Source organism: Schistocerca piceifrons, chromosome 3, assembly GCF_021461385.2.
Source record: "Schistocerca piceifrons isolate TAMUIC-IGC-003096 chromosome 3, iqSchPice1.1, whole genome shotgun sequence".
Lineage (NCBI taxonomy): Eukaryota > Metazoa > Arthropoda > Insecta > Orthoptera > Acrididae > Schistocerca > Schistocerca piceifrons.
Genome location: NC_060140.1, coordinates 668,135,605 through 668,148,507, shown reverse-complemented (window position 1 = coordinate 668,148,507; position 12,903 = coordinate 668,135,605). Strand labels below are relative to the sequence as shown.

The 12,903-nt window shown below is 43.9% G+C and overlaps 1 protein-coding gene across 1 annotated transcript; it reads left to right on the top strand.

Annotated features, from left to right (window-relative positions):
* The first annotated feature begins 1,262 nt into the window (after positions 1-1,262).
* On the top strand, positions 1,263-1,847 carry LOC124788953 (protein OPI10 homolog). The gene has a single exon (XM_047256241.1). It carries the CDS (start codon positions 1,263-1,265, stop codon positions 1,845-1,847), a length of 585 nt encoding a protein of 194 aa, XP_047112197.1.
* Positions 1,848-12,903: the final 11,056 nt, after the last annotated feature.

The following is a 12,903-nucleotide window of genomic DNA, read 5'->3' as shown; positions in this document are numbered from 1 at the left end:
CATTCCGGGAAGAGATGGGCAACATATTACTACCGCCCACATATATCTCGCGTAATGATCACAACGAAAAGATCCGAGAAATTAGAGCAAATACGGAGACTTACAAGCAGTCGTTCTTCCCACGCACAATTCGTGAATGGAACAGGGAAGGGGGGATCAGATAGTGGTACAATAAGTACCCTCTGCCACACACCGTAAGGTGGCTCGCGGAGTATAGATGTAGATGTAGATGTAGTATCAGAACTAAGGAGCTAACAATGACAAAATTTGTCAATGGGCGAAGCAAACTTTATAACCTATGTTCTTGATCAGTTATGTTTGGTAAATTACTGAGAAGTGAGACAACGTTTCAAAACATCGACAATTATTTGCTAGGGAAAATATGTACATTCGTACACATCAAAGAAAGCTTCAAACGAATTAATGAAGCCTGTTAAATTTATCCATTATGTTTTTTTCTTACGTAATTAATAACGGCATAAACAACTGTATTTTACTCCTTCATTAAAGCTGACTTTTTTTGCTTAAAATGTCGTATGGTGGAATTTGCTTTCTTCTACTTATGTTCTTATACATATACATTGTGGGCGTCAGCGCCGTTGTGTTATCGTAAAACCTAAATAACTTTTCGCCTTCATATATACGACCTCGGTTGTGTAAGAAAGTGGAAAAAACATCCCAGTCGTCATGGAACATCTCCAATTTGTCACTGAAACAAAGCGCTATTATAAAATAAAGATTATGAAGAAACAACAGTACAAAATCAACTATTATAAGGAGAATGAGCGCGGTGAAAATAGGTTAACTTAAGATGTTAACAGACTGGTACCGTTAAAATTTTCTTCCCGAGAAACCTTGACGTACCGTGAAATGACGTGACGTTACGTTGACGACCTGTGCGAATGCCTCCATTCGAAAGGTATTGTAGAATGTTTTGGTGTTACTTGACGAGACGTGACGTTACCTGATGGCGGACGCGAATTGGTGCTAAGCAATCGACGTCGTCCCTAGATCACGTGACAATTCCAGTTTAATGTTGACAACATGCGCAGGACGCAATGCTCACTCCAGAGATATTTCTACTCTATGAGCGAAACACGCATTAACAAACGTCTCTGTTTAGCTGCTGTCGCAATATAACCTCTGACGAATGATATAGTCTTTGTTTTGGGCGTGCTGTTTACTGGTAAGTCGCCTCTAGTATTCTGTTTGGCTGCTCGTCGAAGTGTTGTGGCAACTAGGACTTCAACCGAACCGTGAAAATGTTCGGCGTTATTGCGTCAGGAAAGTTAGTGCAGACAGACTTCCAGCAATGCGGTGAAACAAAGTTTGCAACGACGGTGATGGAGGCAGATTCTGTTGCAGACGTCGTCGTGTTCCTCACTGGCACCCAACCGTTTCCCCCAGAGACGGCGGGACTCGTCTACTTCAGCTGGCCGGATGCAGAAGCTCCACCCACATGGCATTTGCTGGGCTACATATCAAACGACAAGCCGTCTGCCATTTTCAGCATTGCTGACCTCAAGAAAGATAACCCTAAAAACTTCGCGGGGTTCTCATTTGGAGAACAGAAAATGTCGCATCACGCTCAAATCGGAATATCTGTGGAGCCTTTAACGGTTGTTTCAGAACAAGCGTCCCGTGCTGTTGACAGAACGACTAAGCCAATTGTGGAATTCGGACAGAAGATGATAGAAAACTTCGTGAACTACGTCGCGAGTTTTACCCTATCTGTGCAACAGGTTACTCCTGCAATAGATGAGAACTACGTACCATTATCCGCTTTACGTAACTGGTATAATAATTTTGAGCGGAGGCTGCGCATCAATCCAACCTTCTGGAAATAATGAACTGCTGTTAAGATTGTTATAACAATCGGAATTTTATTTTGTGCAGGCAATGATTGTTTACTGGAACGAACAGTTGAAAGTTTCTATAGAGAATACTGCTACTTTCTTGTGTAAATTTTCTGATTAATGCTAATGGAAGAGCGAAAGTGTATCAAGTCTTATGTAAGTATATTCATTGTTGTATAATAGCCTTTCCTGAATATATTGAAAGTCATTTTAAGTGTGTAGAAAAAGGGAGCACTGATGCTAAAATAAATTCCCTTGTTGTGGAAACTTAAGTAGCCTATATGGTTCCTAATGACATTTCTGCGACATTCCTTCTGTTTTAAGTATTCATGCAATATCTGCGACCAGCACGTACATGCATTTGAGTGAAACAGCGTCATGTGACTCCATGCTTACTAGAAACATGCAGTAGCGTATACAATAAGTTGTTGCGTAGACAGGTTCTTCAAAGCCCCTGTTTTAGAGTGCTTGTTACGTTAACTAGAAACTTGTAATCATAGAAAGCCGATTCTCTCCTATAAACGTAACATGGTAGTGATTTGCAGCACTGAGAATGGTCGACCGTATTTTATGAGGTGTATGTAGTATTTTGTGTGTGTGTGTGAGTGAGTGTGTGTGTGTGTGTGTGTGTGTGTGTGTGTGTGTGTGTGTGTGTGTGTGTGTATTTTAATCAGTATTTTGACTTACAGTGGCGTAACGCATTTTGTCAAGCTTAAGTTACGGTTGATTTATAATTTTCTTGGGGATAATTTGCAAAGCAGGTAATATATGTGCTGCCACATTCATTGTTACTACATATAATTAAGGTTTAAGTAAGCTATGTACTCAAATAATGTTCATATGATTCAAATGGCTCTAAGCACTATGGGATTTAACTTCTAAGGTCATCAGTCCCCTAGAACTTAGAACTACTTAAACCTAACTAACCTAAGAACATCACACACGTCCATGCCCGAGGCAGGATTCGAACCTGCGACCGTAGCGATCGCGCTGTTCCAGACTGTAGCGCCTAGAACCGCTCGGCCACCCCGGCCGGCTCATATGATCCGTCTGTAATTATTATTGCCTTTATTATAATGATCGAAAGCTGTAGTCTCTGAATTAGTGGGATACACTTTTTTCCATGACAGCTGATACCTTATAAAATTTTTCGGCGAAGGCAAAAACTATTTCGTCGTCAATTTACTAATTTCGTTTTGATCCCCGTCTCTTCCTACGTTGTAGCTGTATGCTGTATGCTCCACAATCGGAAACATCGCAGCCTTGTCTTAAACTTTCCCATTCACAGCTAGTTAGACAACTGTGCCCTAGTATTTAACTCCACTAATCCAGCCTTCAAAATTACAAGCGTTTGCAGTAGACTACTTGGCTTAGCTGTTCTTTCCACTGAGACGGTACGAAGTGTGAATGTAGACTTCTCGGCGTATAATAGTGATGAAAAGCTCTCGGGTTTCAGCAGGATGTCAGTGTTAAAATACCACAACATTTCAATGCGGCAGAAGATAACGAGTATGACACTCTCAGAAACGTCTTATTTTAGCACTGACACCCGGCTGGAAACCAAAGAGCTTTCATCTCCAAATGATACGATGTTTTTCAGCTATGTGGTCCAGAATGATTTTTTTCCGTCTATTTTGGCAATTTTCATTCATGGTTTGTGTTGACCCTATATCACTAAACCTTCGTAAAATTTACTATTACAGCAGTTATAAAACAGGACATTTTGTACTTAATTTTGTATGCAACATACCATTGTAAACCTGATAATTGTAAATAATGCATAACCTCAATATTATGACCTCCTTTGAATAAAATGTGTAGTAGTGAACTTCACAATGGTTTAGTAGCACTGTAATATTTTTCCCCCTTTAGCGTTCTAGGTTAAGTGTGTTTGGTGTACATTCCTAGTAAGAGCGTGTAGTGCTCTTGAGGGGGGGGGGGGGGGGGGGGGGAGAGGAGGAGGAGGAGGAGGAGGAGGAGGAGGAGAAGAAGAAGAAGAAGAAGAAGAAGAAGAAGAAGAAGGAGAAGGGGGGGAGGCACCGCAAGCCAGGTCTACCTCTCTCCCCAACAGAACACTACACGCTCTTATTAGTAATGTACACCAAACACAAGTCTGTTCTAGAACACTAAGAGGGAAAATGTTAAATTGCTGCTAAACCAACGTAAAGTTCACAACTAAACCTTTTATTCAAAGGTAGTCATAATATCTAGGTTATGCATTAGTTAATTACAATTATTAACTTTCCAATGGTATGTTACACACCACATTAAGTATAAAATGCCCTGTTCTATACACTACTCTATGTACAATGCCGCTCCTGTAGCGTTTGCCACTGAAGTTTGTTTAGCATATCTGCAACGCTCTCACGCCGACAAACGACCCTGAGACGAAATGCACCGCTCTTCGCTGGATCTTTCTTGTCTTTTCTATTAGTCCTATCTGGTAAGGGTCCCAGACTATCGAGCAGTACCCTAGAATCGACCGAACAAGTTCCTTGCAAGACACTTCTTTCGTAGATGAACTATGTTTACTTAAGAATCTTCATATGAATCTCAGCTTGACAACTGCTTTCTTTAGTATTCGTTTTATTTGGTCATGCCACTTTAGGTCGCTCTAGATAAATACTCGTAGGTATATGCGTTAGCTAATGTGCCCAGCAATTGGATTTCTTCTGTTTTTGCAATACGTCGCATTTATTTACGTTCAGAGCCAACTGTATTCCCTTCACCATTCACCAATCTTAAATAGGTTTTCCTGTACTTTGCTAGTCTTCTGGTATTGATACGTTCTTACGGACAAACGCATCATTCGCAAACAGCCTCATGGTGATCTAGTGGATAACATCGAAAGCTCCGTGAGGCTTTTTGTAGAAGGCGTGGTTGTTCATATGAAAATAGTAACACCACAAGACCGTAGCGAACTGCAGGAAGTCTGAGGATTGATGAACGTTGAAGCGACTGACAGTTCACTCTCAAGGTAAATGTCTCGCATAACATCTACACAATCTTAGAAGTATCTCATCTGGTCCAAATGCCCTTTCACCACTAAGCGATAGTAGTCGATTTTCTATACCGCGATACTTACCCCTGTTGGTCCCGCGTTCAAACGATAATTGCAAGAAGATACCGTGTTAAGACATTCCCCGTTTGAACTTTCGGAAGACCTAATTCAGTATTACTGTTTCCGTTACCTTCCATTTTGGTGCCAGTATGACTACTGAGCGACAGAATAGACTATTCCGATCCACTTACTGATTTTACATAGGACGAAAAATTCTCAGGGCTTTTAGCCAGACCGGCTGGTAAAATTTTACATAGATATTCACTGAATATTGGTGTCCTTCGGATGTGTCCCCTATCGTTCAGCTTCTGTTTGTCAGCTAGGTTTTGACTTACCTTAGATCTGTGATGCTCCCTTAGCTTACGTAGCAACTTTTTAACACGGCTATTGAACCACTGTCTTTTTCATACCTAAAACCTTGCTCCGAACATACTTGTCTAGAGCGTATCGAACGATGCTTTTTAATTTTATCCATTTGTGCCACAAACCTTTGTCCCCAGAACTAAATACTTGATGTTTACTAGGATATAGTGAAATTTTTATTTTGTCATCTTTGATATGCAGAAGTATTTTCCTACCTTTCTTAAAGTTCTATTTAACGGTCTTAGTCAGTGATGCTATCACTGATGCCACCCTATATTAACTGATTCGAAAAGTTGAGGTCTGTTTCTCACTGGGAGATAGAACACCTGACCAATGAGTTCTCAAGCAGCCGGCTGCCGGTTCCCACTTTCACTCTAAGCCCAGAGATGCGCGAACCCACAACTGTCCGCCTCTTGCCTCGAGTGAATACAGTTTGGTCAGATCTTGCGCATTAAAAGACGCCGTTACATACGGGTTTCCAAGAGATTCCAACAGCACCAAACGCGTTTTCGTTACTGGTACCCCACTATCTTTGCAGATTTTGAGCAATTGCCAGAAGTCTGCGACCTTGGCCAACGCGACATCTAGGACAGTGATTTTGTTCTTCTCTGTCGTGACTTGGCTCATAGTCTATAGCATGTCTGCACAGATCTACTGCAAGTGGCGATAAAATACCATTTTTCTGTTGAATTCCTCAAATTGTTTATTAACTTCATTTTTTCATCAGCGTTTTTTGTATTCCAGAATTTTCTCATTTCGTTTTTCTTTCCAAAACTCCCTTTTTACGCCAAGATCCCATTATTTTGTCGATTTTGGTTTTATTCCTTTTTTTGTTAGTGATGTGATACATTGGTCATTTCTTGAGGCACTTTCCTCCATGTTGAAGACTTCATCGGTCTGTCGTCGCTGCATCGCATTGTTTACCAATCCCAGCTGAAACTCGACACACACACACATATTTTTACTTATTTTCTTACACTTTCTAGCCGCGTAAGTAAAAATTTTCCTTTTGACATACCTAATGTATGATTTTTTCTATGCCAACATGATATGAATATTCAGTTTTTACAAGTCTAGTATCGCCACTCTTCACGGTTTTCTTCCAGACAAATGTTTTGATGAGACGTTCGGTATGAGAAACACTGTATATTAAATACAGCCATAAACATTTATTCAGCTTGTCTGTATCTCCTTTCTTTTCTTCACATGAGTTGTCATACGTAATTTTGCAGTGTTTATAAAACATTTCCAAATTTATGACTTCCATTCTTGAGCAATTTAACCCTAGATTACTAAAACCCCGCAAAATTTACGATTGCAGTTGGTACGAAGTCGTGGTTCCCACCAGTCTGTATTATCATTACAGAATGTAAACAGAACATTTTGTATTTATTGTGTACGTGACATACCGTTGACGACCTTATATTGTAATTAATTACCACATAAAATAGGAAGTGGTAAAATTTACGATGATTTAGTAACAGTGTAATATTCCCCCCCCCCCCCTTTAATGTTATAGGGTTAAGGATCATATCCAACTGAGGCGTATAGGAGTCATATCATTGTTAAAGTTCCGTGCGTAGCGTTTTATGGGGCGGGGGTGCAGGGGAGGGAGGGGGTGGGGAGAAGGAAGTCAGGGAGCGGGCATATGGCCCTGGTACCAATATTCCATTGGCAGTTTTCATTACCGTTGTCTTAAGGCACTGCGTTACTTAGGATAATTATTATATGTGTTTACAATTACTGATAATGCATTTGTGACGGAAATACAACTAATCTGAGCTGCAAGTGGCAAATTACAAAAGTACTGACTTCACAGTTACTATTCGCCTGCTTTAATCCATATAACTCACACAAGCCACACGTGTCACAAGCTACATCATTTACTTCCCGGAATTGTTAGGTTCAAAACGTACGACAAATTTGCATTTATGCCGCCTTTGTTGCGAAGTTAGGTCCACACCAGCCCCCTCCCCCTGGCTCTAGAACGATATTTTAGGTGTAATTATCTATGACACCTGCACGTCTTTTACGACGATGAACCTCAAAGGATTCAAAGCTGTTAGTGAAAATAAATATTTCAAGAGGTTTACTAATTTAATGTAAGTACTCAAAACTGTTCACAATTGACCAGCTTAATTAATCTCTATAATTAGTCTTCGTTACTGCCGAACAAAGAATCGTAAATCAGCGTTAGTATGTATTTGTCACTCTTGCTCTTGTATTCCTGTTATGACGATTTTTCTTTCGTAGCCACTTTAACAGGTAAATTAATGTGCAGAGTTAAAGAGCTGCAACCCTTCGTTATAATTGTTTAACATGCGTATCCTCCTTTATATCTGGTATAAGTTGACAGCATTTTCAGCACTTCACTGACACATTAAGGGTGAATCTTTCTGTTTTAGTCCTTTCGTTCGTTGCCATTCGGACAGCAGAATGCGCTTTCTAGTTTGTTCTTTTGGCAAGCAAGTCACTTCTCACTTTACCGCCAGACAATCCACTACCAGACAGAATCGTATTGTTTCTTCAGTCTTTTTAACGCGTAGGCAACATTCAGCAGTTCGCATCGCAGTTGACTTATATCTTTATATTTGTGTTAAGGCGGGAGCCATTCAGCAGAAAGGAGAGCCTTTTTTTTTCCTATCTCGTAACAGAATGGTAGCCTGTAAGCAATTTTGTGTGACGTGCAGTTCAGTACAAGTTTGCACAAAATTAGAACAAGGCGAAAACGTTTTTTGTTTTGTGTTATAGCCACTGTCAAATGATCGATTTGTACTTCTTACTCTGATTTTATTTACGTCTCACATAAGTCTTTGCAGTGCCAAGTAAATCGTCATACAGCTATGCCTCTGTCGGTGCGAGACTGATCAGCATTTCCCCAGGCTCTGCAACACACAAATATACGAGCAGACCATCAACCGACAAGTTCTGCCACAAGCAAATACCTGTGGCGCGATTTACACCACTTAAGCAAGATGGAATTGAGAGACTGTAGTATTGACAATTATGAATCATTTACCTAGTTGACCAAAAATAATTTGTAATCTGTTAGTGCAGCTTACGCTTTTAGTAAGTTTCATGGAAGTGGTTTCATGGTGACAGTGAACCTCACCTGTCGAATATAAGATATATACACATACGATAGATGTGTACACATAAGATACGCGTAATATAGACACACATACGATATACTGACCATGCTTTGCTAGACTGTCTCCAAATAAAAAGTTACAGCGTTTACGCTTGTTTCACAAGATTCCATATTCTAGGCTCCTTGCTTTTTAGATATTCATGCGTTGAAGTCAGTGACTACTAGCAGTACGTGACATGATTCACAGCAGACAATTCACTGTTGATGAGTACGTACACCAGGTTTGTGGGAGGCATTACTGGGATTCAGACGTCAATCGCAGTCTTAACGCCTCCTAATAAACACAATGGTATCACCCAAGTCTTGTGCTATAGACTGCACAGTAGACTTCACATACCTTGCCATATGGAGAATAATATGTAACCGAATCAGCTATAATTGATGTTTCTCTAATAAAGTCGAAGCGTATGGAGTATAGAGGTGCAATAATAAGAATTTTCGAAAAGTTCAAATACACATACGATTTAGTGCAACTTACTGTTACCTGAATGAGTATTCCATTGGCACCACGTATAGTGTGGAAATATAACTGACTGTTGAACTTCATCATCAGGCGTGTAAGTTCCTCGCGACTCCGACTTCACCACCCGCACATCATACTGTTGCTTGTCATTCTCTGGAGTGCCTTTTTTCCAGGTAATGTGTCACCTTTGAAGGCCAAGATGAAGGCAACGGTGGCACCTGATTATCCCTTGGACTCCGATGGAGTGATATTAGATTTGGTGCGGTACAGGAGAGATAGCACTCTTTCTTCCGTTTTTAATATGATATTTTCTGACATTTTGTCTGAGCAGCACCTCCCTGAGGGTCCAGGGGTAGAGTAGGCCTGAGGTATTCCTGTCTTTCGTAAGAGGCGACTAAAAGGTGTCACGTGTTTCGGCCTTGATGTGATGGTCCCCTGTAGGATTTGACTTCTATTTTTCAAAATTTTCCCGAAGAGCGAGCCAATTCAGGAAGGGCGCCTTACATGGAGCGTAGTGTCAATCATGTACTGAGACCTCTCGCATCCTTCGTAGTCGTGGATCTGCACTTCCGCTCATTCTCCAGCTGTTGGGCGAGGTCACCCTCCTGGGTGCGTTTTCCTCCATCCTCTGTGCTGTATCGCTTTCCGCGTTGTCGACGATAATGGACTTCTTAGCTCGTTTGCGCCTGTTACTCACCGTCGTAGCCAGTCCGTTCTGGTGGGGCCGCCATGTACCCTGTCTGTTGTAGCCCCCTGACCACACAGGGATTGCTCAGCTTATGCCTTTGCTGTTAACTCCCCACGTATGCCAAGGAGTACATGCCTGTCACCCTGGGGCATCGGGACTCTCAGCAATGGCCATCCTGCCAGGTGGCCTTTGCTGCAGCTGGGTGGCGCCCGTGGGGAGGGCCCCTGGTCGGAGTGGGTGGCATCAGGGCGGATGACACACCATGAAGCATAGACGCCATCTCTGGCTGGTGGTCAAATACCGGCAATCTCTAAGCGGTCAAGGTCTAACGTCAATGCTAAGAAATACGATCCCAAATCGTCCCCCGCCCCCCCCCCTGCCCACACCATGGGAAGAACGCCAGGCTAAGGATAGCAGTGAAGCTTATTCACCCCGGTACCTTGTATGTACGAGAGTTGACGGGGAATCTTTCTTGTCAATGAAACCTCTGTTTTTTGTGGAGCATTTAGAGGACAAGTTTGGGGAGGTGAAGGGCTTGTCCAAAATGCGTTCAGGGTCGGTCTTGACCAAAACAGCATCCTCTGCCCAGTCATGGGCACTACTCGCCTGTGACAAGCTGGGGGATGTCTCTGTTTCCATCGCGCCTCATAAGAGCTTAAATATGGTCCAGGGTATCATAATCAAGGACCTCCTTTTTCAATCTGACGAAGAGCTGCGTGGCAATTTAGAGCGGCGAGGTGTCCATTTTGTCTGGCGCGTCCACCGGAGTCCAAGGGATAATCAGGTGCTACCGTTGCCTTCATCTTGGCCTTCAAAGGTGACACATTACCCGAGAAGGTCAAGGTGATCGTCTACCGCTGTGACGTAAAGCCATATATCCCTTCCCTGATGCGGTGCTTTATGTTTTGGAAGCTTGGTCATATGTCTTCCCACTGTACTTCCAGCATCACCTGTCGGGATTGTGGACGTCCTTCACATCCCAATACTCCCTGTGCCCCGCCTCACATCTGCATCAACTGCAGAGAGCACCATTCAGCTTGCTCGCCAAACTGCAGGATTCTCCAGAGCAAAAGAAAAATAATGGATTACAAGACCCTGGACAGACTGACCTACTCTGAAACTAAGAGAAAATATGAGAGGCTACAACCTGTGCATATGACGTCAACCTACGCCGCTGCTACGACCATCTTCCGTTCCGCCACATACAGTTGGTTCTCAGAACTGTCAGACTCCACCTGCCCCCTTTATGGTGGGGGACACATCCCTCGCTGCTCCTCCTGCACACCCTTCTTCGGCTCCTCTCGAAAGGAAAGGATCCCTTGGGTCACTCCCTTCCCATGTTCCTACCAGTGGCAAAGCTGACACCCGCCAGTGGATGAAGCGACCACAGGTAGCTGGTCGTAGGGCTTCATGGTCCTCCTCAGTCCCTGAGACTGAATCTGTGAAGCCCTCCCAGCCAAGCAAACCTAAGGAGTAGCGAGAGAAACCTAAAAAGAAAAAGACCCCCAAGAACCAAGTCACTGCGATGGCAGCCCCACCAACACTACCTACAAGCTCTGTGTCTGAGGATGAGGTGCAGATTCCGGCGTCCGCTGAGGATGTAGATCTTGCTGGGGCTTCAGACACAATGGATGTCGATCACACAGGTACCCATCTGGTGGCAGATTGTTAGATTGCCTCATTGGGTGTTTCATGCCTTCCCAGTCTCACGATCGCGTTATCCTCCAGTGGAATTGCGGCGGTTTTTTTCACCACCTGGCTGAGCTCCAGCAACTGTTAGGCTTTACACCTTCTTTCTGCATTGCCCTCCAGGAAACCTGGTTCCCGGCGACGTGGACCCCTGCCGTCAGTGGCTAATAAGGGATATTACAGGAACCGTTTTGACTATAATAGTGTGTCAGGTGGAGGTTGCGTCTACATCCTGAACTCAGTACGTAGTAAACCTGTGTCACTTCAAACCCCCCTTGAAGATGTGGCTATCAGGAGGACGACGACGCAGGAAATAACTGTCTGCAATGTATATCTTCCTCTAGATGGTGCAGTACCCCTGAACGTATTCGCTGCAGTGATTGATCAACTCCCTAAACCTTTACTACTTTTGGGAGATTTTAACGCGCATATCACCTTGTGGGGTGGCGCCATGATTACTGGCCGAGGTAGGGAGGACGAAAATTTACTGTCTCAGTTCGAACTTTGCCTCTTAAGTACAGGTGCCTTCACACATTTAAGTGTGGCACATGGCACATACTCGGCCATTGATCTCCCGGTTTGCAGTCCTGGTCTTCTCCCATCAGTCCAATGGAGAGTACATGACTACCTGTGTGGTAGTGCCCGCTTCCCCATCTTCCTGTCACTTCCCCCAGCGTCATGCCCACGGCGCTTACCCAGATGGGCTTTAAACAAGGCAGACTGGGAAGCCTTCACGAGTGCTGTCACCACTGAATCTACCCCACATCGTGCCATCGATGCTGTCGTTGAGCAGGTCACTACAACTATCGTATCTGCGGCGAAAAACCGATCACTCGTTCTTTAGGGTGCCCCAAAGAGCGTCGGCGGGCTCTACAGCGACATAAGCGGCACCCTTCCGTAGAGCACCTAATGACCTTTAAGCGGCTCCGTGCCTGCGTTCACCACCTTATAAAACGACGGGAAAAGGAGTGTTGGGAGAGGTACGTGTCGACCATTGGGTGCCATACGCCACATTCCCAAGTCTGGACGAAGATCAGACGTCTTTTGGGTACCAGACCCCAACAGGTGTCCCTGGAATTAACATCAATGGCGTGTTATCTACCGACGCAAACGCAATTGCTGAGCACTTTGCTGAGCACTATGCTCGAGCCTCTGCGTCGAAGAACTACCCCCCAGACTTTCGCACCATCAAACGGCGGATGGAAAGGAAAGTCCTCTCGTTTACTACACGCCACAGTGAACCTATAACGCCCCATTTGCAGAATGGGAGCTCCTCAGCGCCCTTGCACATTGCCCCGACACAGCTCCTGGGCCGGATCGGATCCACAGTCAGATGATTAAACATCTCTCGTCTGACAACAAACGACATCTCCTCGCCATCTTCAACCGGATCTGGTGCTATGATATCTTCCCATCGCAATGGCGGGAGAGTACAATCATTCCGGTGTGCAAACCCGGTCAAAACCCGCCTGATGTGGATAGCTACCGGCCCATCGGCCTCACCAACATTCTTTGTAAGCTGCTGGAACGCACGATGTGTCGACGGTTGGGTTGGGTCCTGGAGTCGTGTGGCCTACTGGCTCTGTGTCAGGGCGACTTCCGCCAGGGTCGCTCTACCACTGATAATCTTGT

Excerpts from the sequence above, each read along its gene's own strand:
- LOC124788953 (XM_047256241.1), top strand. The coding sequence starts at position 1,263 with ATGTTCGGCGTTATTGCGTCAGGAAAGTTAGTGCAGACAGACTTCCAG.